Here is a 13,800-nt window from a genome sequence, read left to right on the forward strand (position 1 = left end):
TGAATATATATATGTTTTGCTATTATTTTGTTTAAAATATAAATATTTTTGGTCTTAAATGCTTTAACACAATAAACTGTTATGTGATTTATTATATTCCAAAAGGATTATTTCAAAACTGTTTAAAGAATCATTTTGACATAAAAATTAAGACATTAGGAAATAATTTTAATAAGCAAAGATAATATATTAGACCTTAAAAACCATTAACTTATTCTCACATTTTAGAAACTGAGATACTTAAATTGCTAAAGGAAAATGCCCCTATCAAATAAGGAAAACAAAATGAAGAAGAAAGCTTTTAACATAACCAAGTAACTAACTAGACTGAATGGCCAAGGAGTATGATAAATATAAAATTATGGGTAAGGTACTCCTGAGATATGACAACAAGGCTTCTGCACAATAAGACTCCAGGGTCCAAATTTTGGGTTATTGATTTCTAAGGTAGATTCACACTACCATTCATGACCCAGCCTTAGTCTCATAGGTTTATAGGCCCTGCAATCTCCTTTGGAGCCCTTCTTACAATTGAGGGGCTGGCTGATGGTCAGACCCCATATCTGATGCCACTGAGTAACCTGTGACCAGTTTAGACCAACACTTGTCCCATGTGACCAGTGAGTTTTTCCATAACCTGCAGCTGGGGCCATCCTGTTCATACAGTTTATCCACTTCTCATTTGTCAGTCTAGGCAAGGACATTCTGTGTTTTTCTTCACTGTATGTGATATACTATCTTGGATCTGTCTGTTTCAAAAGCAATTTGGGAGTAAGAGCTCCCCAAAGATTTCCTGGAGAAAGCATAGACAAGGACTCACTCACTCATACTGTCTTTGCATTGTCTCCATCCCTGAGCCCCTTGACCAATGCAGGTTGAAGCTGGAGTCTCTTTCTGCTTCTGACACATGAAAGGGCCTCTCATATTGGCTCTAGACTCTCTTGTCCAATACTTCTGATTCTGATTCTATCCAAACCCTGGTTGATTTTTTTCTCAGTGAAAGGACACTTTTCATTGTTTCCCCACTCTCTTCTTTGGATCTCAGCTTCCTGTTGGGTCACCCTCTTTATTTGGTGAAGAAGGAGTATAGGGCAATTTTGATTCTGTTTGGAGTTTGTTGAGCATCTGCTCAGTAGGCCAAGCACATCTTGGATCTTCAGTATCTTCTTTCCAAGTAGTGCCCAAACTAATTCTTTATTTTTTACTTTTTCTAAAGAAAGTTCCATGCTTGCTTCTTTACTAAACTTTAATCATTCTGTGAACTCTTTATTTTCATTTCCCTTTCCCAGTAGAATGTTTAATTTAATCAAAAGCATTCTGTGTTTGTGAGGGAGAGACTCTTTCAAGTGTTAGATGAAACTGCTCCTTCATCTGAGGATGCAGGTTTACAGAGAAAAGACAACTGGTCAGGACTTACTATTGGAACCAGTGTGTCCGGGGACCACAGGAGCTGCTTCTTTGTACTAATCTTCCCATCCCTCCTTCACCTGCCGTAGTTTTGCTAGAAGCAGTTGGTGTTCGAGTCAGTATCTGTGTTCATTTTTATTTTGTCTTTTGTCTGAATGTTTCATAGCATGAAAAACATTGAATCTAAAGGCAGCATTGCATTTGGGGAAGGAAGATAACAACAACTGTATCACTGTAGTTGATCATCAATGGCAGGGCACCAAATGTAAGCTGCTCCTGATTTTCAGGAAGCAAGAGTAATACTTTCTCACTTTGTCACATGTGCTAAATCCCATCTCAATTAAAATGTAAGATGTTTAGAATGACCTGTGTGAGGACAAACAGCCTGCCATGGGTCTGTGAGCATCATGTCATCTTCATAAATCTGAGAAATGCAGGTGGTGGTGAACTTTACCCTCTGGCAACTTCTCCTGGATATATGCTGTTGCTTGGCTGCTGGAAGGTCCTTGCTATCTGTGTAACAGTGTCATTTCTCTTGGTGGATTTTGGCTATTAATTTCCTCTAGATCACCTTGCCCTGTGGTTGCTTCTTTACCATCTGATCCCATCTGGACTCCAAGGTCCTTCAGGGCAGAGCTGTGATTCTCTTGTTTGTCCTTCTGTCCCCAATAATTAAATCAGGATCCTAGCACAATGTTTGGCAAATTTGTTGTCTTGAATGATGGCTTTCCAGGGATTAGAGGCAAAGAAAAGAACCAAGTCCATCAAAATCCTCAGGCTATTAGGATTAATCTTTCCAATTTTTAATACATGGTGCTTCAGCTCTCAAGGCAGAAGGATCCTGAAAAGCTGTATGCACTGACTTAATTAACAACATGGAGATTGTGTTTTCTCAGGGACCTGAAAAGGTGCCTGCCCTGCCAAGTGAGTATAGTGGGGGAAGCAGGCTTACTAGGAACCATCCTCTGTCTGTATTGGGGGGCCCATCAGGATCCCTCAATGGTTTTAATGACTCTGAAAACTGCCTCACCTTCCTCAAAGCACCTTCCTCCTCACCATGGCTCTGCACAATGCACATGAGGTCTTGGGAAAGATGATCATGAGCTACCCTCACGGTTAGCCATCCAGCCTGTTGCTAAATCCAGGCTCAGTTCCTATTTTCAGTTTACTTGACTTAGCAGCCATGTTTCACACATTCTCTCCTCCCGGGAGTGCTTATTGCCACTTGGTTTCTAGGCAATTACACCTCCTGTTTCCTCTTACCTCACTGGCCTTTTTTTCTCAGGCCCCGTGGCTATTTTCTCCTCACTTTCTGAATCTTCAGTATATTCTGCTTTACTCATTCTTTTGGGGATCTCTGTCAGTTCTGCTGCTTTTAGTATCTCTGAAATACTGGTGACTCTAAATTTCTGTCTCCAGTCTGGACATCTTACACATGCATTCACCTATTCAGCATCTACGTGGGGATGTCTTAGGCATCTCATACCTAATAGAAGCACTTGCTCTTTCCTTCCAAAATGCTTCTACTGATGTCTTGCCTGATCTCAGTTCATAGCAGCCCCACTTTTCTAGTTGCTCAGGCTAAAACCTTGGGTTCATTTTGACTTCCATTTCTTCCACATCCCACATCCACTGAGATATTCTAAATGTATTTAGAATCTGACCACGCTACTCTCACCCCATCTACTGCTTTGTGCAAGCTTTGTACTGCTTTGACCATGATCTTGTGGTTGGATTATGGTAATAGTGTTATAATAGGTATTTTGCTTTTTACACGGTCCCTGCATTCTATTCTCAACACAGGATAGAGTGATATTATTAACACACAAGCCAGTTTATGTCACTCCCACATTGATGACCCTCCCTCCCATGGCTCCCCATCTCACTTAGAGTAGAAGCCAAAGTCCTTTCAGTGTCCCTCCAGGTCCTACCCTTTGTGGTCTTGTTTCTGTTCCACTTCCACTGGTTCTTTGTTGTTCCTCTGAAACACCAGGCTGCTCCTAGACCAGAAGATTTTTGCCCTGGCTGCTCCTTCTCAAATGCTCTTCTCCCTGGTATTCTCCTGGCTGCCTCTTCCCCTTTCTCAACCCTGTGTTCCTGCACCTACTTCTCAGGCATGACCTTGCTGACCACATGGTTTAGTATTGCAGCCTTCTCCCAGCCAGGCTCCTACACCTTGGCATTCTGTGTCCCTTCTCTTTTGCTCCATTTTTTCTGTTGTACTTAATATTTTAGTATACCTTGTGCTTAATTGATTTGTTATATCTAGTCTCTGAATCCTTCCACAGGGAAATAAGTTCTGTGAGGAAATGACATTTTATTTCACTCACTATGGAACCTCTAGAACTTAGAATGGTGACTGGTACATGGTTGATGCTCAATAAATATTTGTTTCATTAATTAATTAATGAACTAGGCCATGATACTTAGTTGGAAGGAAAATGCATTTGATGGTTGAATCAGGATAAAAAATATTCCAACTTACTAGATTAACAGGGCAAATTTAATACCATAAAAGTAAAGAGATACATGTCAATCTCTGTACTCAAAAGCCAACTCTCTAGACAAAAGATGAGAACCATACCATAGGAAAACCTGTAGTTGATATTTGCCTGTGATTTCAGAACTACATAGCAGAGACGTGTCTTTGATCCAAAGGCTAAATGGTCACATTCATGGATGTATAGTACGCAGATCACTATAGATGTTGGCTTAACTCTAATCTTTGCTGCTCAAATAGCAGTAGGAGAATTGGGTTCACTTCTGGGTCTCATGTCTGGAGAGAGATTTAGATAACATAAGCCCCATTTGGAAAAGAGCCACCTCAGGTGGCAGCATATCATGGGAGAAATAGTTGTAGTATCTAGCCATTCTTTTCAGCAGGAAAGACTCAGGGGAGGCCTAACCAGTTTCTTTAGCTACCTGACAAGCCATTCTGTGGAACAGGGAACATTCTATATTACTTCAGTTGGCAGAACTGAGACTAGTGGGAAGAAGACAGATTTCAGATAAGGAAGACTGAGAATTGGTGAGATTTACCCATATATGGAACAGCAGCTCCTAGAGGCAGTGAGCCTCACATTGCTGGGGACACAGCAGGGCCAGGAAGAGACTACTTGAAAGAGACATTGTTGGGGGCTTTGGGACTGCATGAATTCAGGTCCTCCACAAAGCAGACACTAAGGTGGAATTAGATGTGCCAGAGATTGGGAAAATGGGGTGGAAACTAGAAGAGGCTGAAATGAAGGTCTGATCTTTGTGAAGGAGAGAGGGAAGGAGTTTGGGTAGGAAGAGTCTTAGACTGCAGTGCTATTACAAGGAAGCATTGGTAAGTGCACAGGGAAATCCTTGAGTAAAAGTTGCCTATCCAAATAGCCAGGAATAGCCCTGGCTGGTGTGGCTCAGTGGATTGAGTGCTGGTCTGCAAACCAAAAGGTCATCGTCTCGATTTGAAGTTGGGGCACATGCCTGGGTTGTGGGCCAGGTCCCTGGTAGGGGAAGCATGAGAAGCAACCATACATTGATGTTTCTTTCCCTCTCTTTCTCCCTCTCATCCTCTCTCTCTAAAAATAAATTTTATTACATATTTTATTATATTTATGATGTATATGTATTATATGTTTGTTATATATTATTTATTTTATATATTTAATATAAATCTATGTTATTTATTATATATTATTATTATATATGTATACACAATATATACATATATAAATATATACATATATGTATTTTTTTAAGAGCCAGGGACGGGCCTGTCTTAGTATTGCGGCCACTCTCAGTCATTGGTTGGGAGCAGCCTGTGGGAAGTGGGGCTCTCCATGGTTGTGCTGATGAATTGCAGAGCCCAGCTGCTGAGGCCATTAGTCAGTTATACTCCCAGCAGTAGATGCTCTGAAGGGTACACTTTTACAGCCACCCCAAGGTTTATAGAGGGAACTGTGCAAAGTCCCAAGTAGACACTTTGATTTTAAGGTCTTATCACAATACTGTCACAGTGTGCTCTCTTTATGGCTCCCTGGACTGTGAGCATCTCAGAAAAGTGCTCTGCATCACCACCCCCTGCCCAGGACCTATCATGTATATAGGTGCTCACTGAGGGTCCAGTGAGTAGTGAAGGATGCAGCAACGCCCTCTCCCTGCCCCCATGACCTGGTAGCTGTGCTCTGTAATTTCAGGTCTTGGAAAGGAATCTGTTAACTTAAATTGAGGATAGTAAATGTCAGTCAGCCATGGTCCCCAGAGAAAGCCTGTAAAGTGGAGTTTGTTTGAGGAAACGACCTTGATCACTGCTGAAGTGCCAGGACTAAACTGAATGGCCCCTGAGCACAGTGCAGACTGAAGCCTCATCCATTACCCCCCTTTCCTACTGGAAAGACAACTGTCATTTATTATTTCCAGGCTCCTTTTATTTTATTTTCACTGTGTAAAAAATGTAGAATTGGGAAATAAATAACATTATTTCCAAACAGAGATTTCAGAATCACTTCACAGATTTTGGAATTATTATCCTGTTTCTAACTATTTAGTTTGTGTATCATTTCCTCATTTATATGTGTGAGCTTTCTGTTGCAAATGTCCTCATTTGGAAAACTCTGACAGAAGTGTGGAAGAACTCTGTTGTTGGTCTGTGCTCATGTGTTTTTGAGAGGTGCCTCCTCTCTTTCCTTTGAAGTGCAGCAGAATCTTATATGCAGTCTCAGAAAAAGATATGTGCTAGAATGTTCCTTTTTATTGCACAGTAATTCTGCACTGACCAGTTTCACTCTCTTACTACCATCCCTTGCCTCCAGGTTCTCTTCTTTGCAGTCACTCAGCTCATTATAGCAAGACTGAGATTTGTTCAACACTTTCTGCTCAAAAACATTCCATTGCTCCTCTTGCCGTACTGTTTGGAGCCTAGACTTGACCTATTCTCATGCTTTTCCTAATTGGCTTTAGCTTCCACAGGCCACACTGTTTTTCCATGATTCCTCTAACCACCTCTTGTTTTGGTCAAGCCTTTTTCCTCCTGACCTGGAGAACACCATGTCCATTCTAGCCCCCGACATCACACATGTCATCCTGTCCTGAATTACTACTTTTTACTCCTTTGTTATCCAAATTCCATTCATTCTGCAACACACACAGCAAGTTCTGCAGATCCAGCTCAACCGACAAGAAGAAAAGGGCCAGATTCAAACCCAATGATATTTCTCTCACTACTTACATGACATTTCTCATGTAACCAAGGGTCCGTTTATTTGCCCTGTCTTCCTTTCTTCACAGCCCCGTCCACTGTTCCCATCATGCACCAAGTCAGTGCTACCATGAGGAGCATCACCTTGTCATGGCCACAACCAGAGCAACCCAATGGCATCATCCTGGACTATGAGATCCGATACTATGAGAAGGTGAGTCAGCTCTGTCTTCAGGCTTTCAGGACCCAGGGTCAGACACTGCTGCCTGGGTGGTGGCCAGCCAAGGGCACAAGGAGGCAGGCTAGAGGAAGTCCTGAGAGAGGGAGCAATCTGGTGACAGAAGCCAGAGGCTCCCTGGGAAAGCTCCCAGGTTCTGCCCTGGCAAAAGCCTCCAAAATCCAGGCATTCTCTGTACCAACTCAGGAAAGAACCTTCCATCCCACCACCCTGCTGTCTAGACAGCTCCCGGAGCTGGTAGGGTAAGACTGAGCCCCTTTTTCCAGTCATGTGCAGAGGTATACAAAACTGCCAGGGGTCCCCTGAACATCATGAAAATTGTGTGGTTTTGTAGACTAGTGTTTTTCAAAATTTTTAATCAGGTGCCCCCAGTATAAGACCACTTACTTATAAATCATATACATAAACTACTGTGCTAATATATTTATGGAGGTTAAAATATTTAAATGTATAAAAATGAGATAGAATAGAAATTTGTATATTATCTTCCTTGACTGCTCTTCAGCAGCAGCTGCTGGGGGCTAAGCAGGCCTGTGCTGCTGAAAAAGGGAAATGGTGCCCTGCGGAGTTGTCCCTGGTTTCTCTGTGGGAGAAGAAGGGACTTCCTCCCACCATGGTAAACTGTAGCATTTGCAAAATCCCAGGAAAAATCAGTGGTTTCTATACTGACCCAGCACATTATTTGTAAAAACACCAGATTCATTCATTCATTTGTTCACATAATTATTGAGTGCCTGCTATTTGACAGGTACTATTTTAGGAGACATTAGTGATCAAAACAAAGATTTCTTCCCTCAGGGGGCTTACTTTCCAATAAACAAGACAGACAATGAACAATGGACATAATAACCAAGGAAATCATATAGTTTGTTAGAAAATGAGTACTGAAAAAGGAAAAAGAACAAGCAAAGTGAATGGAAACAGGAGGGTCAGGTTAGGAGTAGGAGTCAGTTGCAGAAATAAATGGAATGGTAAACGTAGGCCTCTAGGAGAAGGTAAGTTCTAAGTAAAGGTCCGAAGGAGGCAAGGGTATTGTGAAGCAGATATCTGGGGGATGGAACGCTTGTGCAAAGTCCTAGGCAAGATCATGACTGATGATTCAAGGAGCAGGAAGGAGACTGACATGGCTGGACTGATGCAGGCAATGGGGAAATAATAGACAGGGGAGGTGATGATGGTGGGACTTAAGAACTTGAGCTTTCCCACTGAGCAAGATGGTGATCCTGCTGTGGATCCTGCTAAGTCATCAAAATGTGACTTACAGTTTTAAAGGGTTATTTCAGCTGTTCTGTTGAAAAGAGGCCTGCTAGATTACAGTCACCTAAGATAAGAATGATGGCAGCTTGAATCAGAGTGGAAGCAGAAAGCTGATGAAACATGGTCTATTTCTAGATATAGGAACTAAAGACAGAGCCAACAGGATTTCCAACAGGTTGGATTTTGGATGTAGGAGGCTTTAGCCCAATATTGTCTAAGAAGGGTATTGCTGTGGGTAGAACATGTTTGGGGCGAGGGAAGGAACAGAAGACAGAAGTTTAGCTCGATGTCTCAAATGCCTCTGAGATAGTCAAGTGGAGGTGTGGAGGAGGCAGCTAGAGTACAGGTCTGGAGTTCAGGACAGAGGACCAAGTCAGAGATGCCCCCTTGGAAGTTGTCAGAATGTAGATATATGAAAGTCCTGAACCTGGGTGAGATGATTCAGTGGGTGAATGGTAACAAGAAGAAGATCAAGGATGGAGACCTGCAGCCCTCCTGCACAGAGGCAGTGTAGGACAGGGGGCATGCAGCACTGGGAAGCAGGAGCCCTATCTCCCAGTGCCTTCCCTAACCAACCAGCCAAGCAGCTACAGTCAAATTATTTAACCAGTCTGGGTCACAGTGTACATATTTGGAAAATGGTGGCAATTTACCTCCCTGAAAGTGGAGAGCCAAATGGACCACCAATCTAGTCTGCAAGGAGGGATGCCTTTCAGCCATTATAGCCAAGCTTGCAAAGCAAGGTTAAGATCAGGCAGCATTCTACACATTTAGAGAATATTGGGTTATGTAGACAGTTCATTTAGAAAATTAAGTGAATTGGGGGTAATTTAAACCATCTGGATTCATTAGCAATTATCTTATCTGTTCAGCTTTGAATTTGGGGTACTTATTTGCTAGATATATTTTATCAGTTATTAAAGTAAATGTTTACTTTCCAAAACATTTTGAACCAATCTTTTTGGACCAGTTGACCACATGATCTCATTTCATCATGAAAGTTGACCTAACAGTTCAATAGAGTATCATGTGTGGCCAGTATATGGTAAGATGTCACCAGTAAGGTTCCAAGAAGCCCCCTTCCCCTACACACACATGAACTTGAGCCTTGTAGCTTATTTCAGAAAAAAAATTTCTCTCTAGTGTGCCTTTTTGGGTGCTAGGGGCTTCACAAACATTATCTCCTTTCTCCCTCACAACTTGGTGTGGTAAATATTAGTATCACTTACACGAGTTAAAACTGATTGTATAAAGATGTTTTTAAAAACAAAACAAAACTCATCCACAGTCACACAGCTAGGAAGTGAGCCTACAGCTTCAGTTCTTGGCTCTGAAGCAAGTGGCTGTGTGGGGAAGGAGTCAAATGCATGGGAGACCACCTGCCCTCCTCCTCATCTGCTGGGCTAAGGATAGTCACCCTTGGGAAAGGGGTGAAGGGCTTAATGACAGGCTCAGAACCGAAACCATCATGCCTGTGTCCCTTGGCTCCTCACTTCCCCACCCACGTCCAAGCTCCTGCACTGCCTTTCCCTTTACATGCAAACCTCCTCCTTTGAAAAACAGTAATTAACCTCCACTTCTGATGTTACGAAGGAAGCTTCTTCTCCCATTTCAGGCCACGTCCCTACTTCTCAGTAATTTACACTAATTATTAACAGATACACATGCACAGCAGCTCAATGCCTGAGGCAGCTTCCACACCCCAGTGAAGCATATTATTGTCCCCACTCCATAGCACAGCATGCTTTCCTTGGGAACACAGAAGATTCTTTGCCAAAACAGTGGTTACTGTTTGGTATATTACTACAGAACTTTTCACTTATAAAGTTTGACTATAAAATTGTTACATTGCCTTGACCATTACTAATATGACTTAAGAAAAGACATTGCCTGGTGAGGATATTTTGAAGTAACCATAATGATAATAATTCATCTTTACTGAGTGCCCATTATGTGTCAGATTTTCCACAGATATATTAGCTCTGACCCTTAAAAGAAAGATTCCTGAAAGCTAGGTATAGCCAACTTATAGATAATGGAATGAAGTCACAGAAAGGTTAAATGACTTACTCATGACCACACAGGTCACAGCTAGGGGGTCACAGAGCCAGAACTATAGACAGTTTTATTATATTTCAATGTATTTCTGAGCTCAGCCTAGAACTGAATGTAATCATGTTGATGCTGAAGATCTGAAAATTAGTGTGGCCCCTGAAATAAGAGATTGTATCTTAATTTTAAATCCAAATGCTTGTAACCAGAATTATTTGCCTACCTGCTGTACAAGGCCATGGAATCCTGGTCTTTAGAAGATGCAAATATAGATAGAACTCAATCCAGCAGGTGTCCTGGATTCAGTCCAAAAAAAAACAAAACCCACCATCCTATGCCACTTTTTCTAAACCAGCAGTCAGCAAAATTGTCCTGTAAAGGACTAGGTAGTAAATATTTTGGGCTTATGGGCATTTGTAGCAGGAAAGCAGCCATAGGGAATATGTTAACAGATGGGCATGGCTGGGTTCTAATAAATCTTCATTTACAGGGTGGAGGGGAATGAAGAGGGGGAAATGGGACAACTGTAATAGCATAATCAATAAAATATATTTTAAAAACTTCATTTACAAAAACAGGTAGTTGACCATGTGCTATGCTTTTCCAGCCCCTGAAAACCCTCCCTGGTTCTCCTGCCCCACATCATCCTCTTGGTTTGTGCTTGGGATGCCTTCCACTTTCAGCTCTGTGAACGGAATCAGTGAGGCCTTCGCCTCTCCCAGCAGCTCATTAATAGAGAGCTTAGACACCATCAAGCTAATGACATTCCCAGAGCCTCTCCCATGTTCATCTCCATTCCCATTTCAATACATTTCCATTCATCATTCTCTTCTTGTTCATTGTCTTGTAACACTTTCCACTCCTGTGGCAGTGCATATAGGCAAACCACGGGACGAGCGTCTACGCCTGCTCTCGGCTGTCTCGATGATGAAGCATTTAGGCATTTACTCACATTTCCTACTAACTGTGTGGGCTAAAACAGGCTGGTTTAGGCCTTGGGAATTTCTGCTCTCCAAGTTTTAGAATCATTTGCTCATAGAAACTGGTCTGAAGCACGCTATTTATTCATTCATTTAGCACTGAATGGTTGAGTGCCCAGGCAGTGCCGGCCCTGGGCTACGTGTTGGGATGGAGAAATAGGGAGATGTGGTCTCTGCTCCCAACAGCCACAGCCTCTGTCTCCCCCATAGTTATACAATCAGTCATAAGCAACCAAAAAGAAAAAAAAACAACTTTGCCCTTCACTTTAATTCATTTGCCTGAAGTTGATTAATGGTTTTGAAGGGAACAAGGAGTGATACTCAATTTAATCACTGAACTTCTTGAATGTATGCACTATAAAGTGACTATGGGTTAATGTTTTGTGCTAAAAACTCAAATGCCAATACACCAAAACACATTTTTCAGTAAAAGAGCTGCCTAGTCAATGCTTATTTCAAGCAGTGCTTACTTCCACAGTTTCCAGTAAAACCAAGAATTTAGGAAGTCACCTGGATTTTGTAACAATGGGATTTTGTCCTAACTTTCAAGGTGATGTGATTTTCACAGTTTCTGATCTCAGATCACCAGTGTGTCAAGACAGTAATGACCAAAGATCTAGATGACATCCCTTCTGTAATGAACAGCCTTCCTTCTGCTGGCTTCCTGATTGATAGTGGTGATGGTCAAGAATCCACCTGCTTTTAAAATAGATCAAATAAATGGTGGATGGGTAGTCCTTCTTCAAAGAGTCTCTCCACTAGGGTGGATAGCCCCTCCACTAGGGGCTAGCCCCTCCACTAGGGTGCACATGGGCCTCTTTGTAACTTTCAACTGTCTATTCAAGCTGACCTCTAACCTGTGGTCTCTTACAACTGCTTCCAAAGTGTTCATCACCACCCCCCATGCCACCCACATTCCACATTTCCCCAGTAACTTCCAGGTTCCTGAAGTCCATTAAAACTTGCTTTTATATGTTTCATTCTGTTCTCAAAGGATATTCTATTCAGTACTCACTCCCCACATTTATCCATCTGGCTAATTTCCTTTATCTTTCAGAACTTGACTCATGTCACCCTTTCTCTGAGCCCCTCCCAAATTCTTTATCAGTATGGACTGAGTGACTTTCTGCTGTTCCCCTACAACTTCCTAAGCTGCCCTCTGCCAAGGCACTCAGTCAACACCATTGTCATTGTCTGTTTGTTTTCTGGTCCACCCACAAGATGCTGTGTTCCCAGTGGAGAGAGATCATGCCTTGGTACCATTTGTCACCATGCCTCCAGAACTCCTGCGCCTAGAACTCATCACAGTGCCCCAGGACTACACATGGGACTTGGGGGCCTCCCTATCAGGGACTCAAGCTCTTTATTTCACCAATGTCCCCATTTTGCTCTAAGATTCATGGTATAGACAGGACAGGACAAGACTCTAAATTCATATTCCTGAATACTTGGTGCTAAGCTGCATCTTCATGATGCTTTGCTGGAGGAAATCAGAGAGGAGGCTGGTGTGTCCAAAGGTGCTGAGGGTGATGTGTAACAATGGACAACAATGAGGACAGTTTGTGGGCTCGAGTACTGAGGGAAGCCTTCCTTGAAGAGGAGACCTTGGCAGGGGCAGGGAGGTATAGGCCTAAGGGGTCAGGAGGTCACAGGGGAGCCCTGGAAAGAGGCATTTCAGTCCAGGAAAACAGACTAAGCAAAGGCCAGGTAACCAGAATGTGGTCCTTAGAGGGGCAGGAAGGTGGCAATTTAGGGACCTGTGAGGGATTGGAATTTACTTCATTATGAGGGGCTTACAAACCTAGATGTAGGGGTTTTGTTTTTAGCTGATAATAGTTTTAGAGAAGGTAAGAGATTTTTTTAGGAAAGAAGTTTGTATTTGATGGGAAGGAGAAGGCAGAAAAGATGGAAGGCTACAAAATTCAGGCACAAATCAATTGTTACATCAGATCAGCAGCAAAGACAGGAAGCCACTCTTTCAGGGCAGTCACAATGGGCAGGGGAGTCAGAGGATGAGAAGCACAAGCAACATCTGTGCATACCAGAGGATACATGTGCAGACAACAGGAACGGTGAAGGACAGGGCAGAGGGAGCTAGAGAGAGTAACAGAAAGGAGAGTGGGGCTGACCCCTAATACATAGGAGGGGTAAGGACACAGGGCCTGCTCTCCATGGAGAAGGACATGCCTGCCCTGGAAGATGGTGGAGAGGGAACTAGAGGATGGGGATCCAGACAGACACAGGCAAAGGTGAAGGCAGAAGCAGGTGTGGGCGGTAGGTACTCCAGCCTGGTCTTAACCTCTTCAGCAGAATGGAAGTACTTGAGGGAACTTACAGAGTGATCTAGTGCAGCCATTGTGAGGAGTGATGAGGGAGGTTTTAAGTGAGAAGAGAAAAGAAACATTTCAGTAGAAGCAAGGTAAGGAAAAGTAGGCATAGGACGGCCCAATCTGTGCAGTTAGCTTCTGCAGAAGTCAGAGACTGAATTGCATTTCACATTGATGGATGTGCTTTGTTATCCTACCTTAAAAGCCTGGAGTGGGGAGCAGTAGAAAATGACCATGAGCCCCCCACCCAGCCCCTGAGAGCTCAGTGTTTGTTTACTCTCCTCAGTCTGTAGCCACTCCATGGTCCAGAGACAATTCTGTATTCCCTCAGTCCAGTCCAGTCTGTCCCCATTCAGA

The 13,800-nt window shown here is 42.8% G+C and overlaps 1 protein-coding gene across 1 annotated transcript in view; it reads left to right on the plus strand.

The window, feature by feature from the left end:
• EPHB1 (EPH receptor B1) overlaps positions 1–13,800 on the plus strand; it is a 417,172-nt gene that overhangs the window by 321,794 nt on the left and 81,578 nt on the right. The window contains exon 6 of the mRNA XM_045857296.1: positions 6,679–6,803. Coding sequence (XP_045713252.1) covers positions 6,679–6,803 — 125 coding nt within the window. The remainder of the gene's footprint in view (positions 1–6,678; positions 6,804–13,800) is intronic.

Source organism: Phyllostomus hastatus, unplaced genomic scaffold (genome assembly GCF_019186645.2).
Source record: "Phyllostomus hastatus isolate PE091 unplaced genomic scaffold, TTU_PhHast_1.1 phas_scaffold_129, whole genome shotgun sequence".
In the NCBI taxonomy this organism is placed as follows: Eukaryota; Metazoa; Chordata; class Mammalia; order Chiroptera; family Phyllostomidae; genus Phyllostomus; species Phyllostomus hastatus.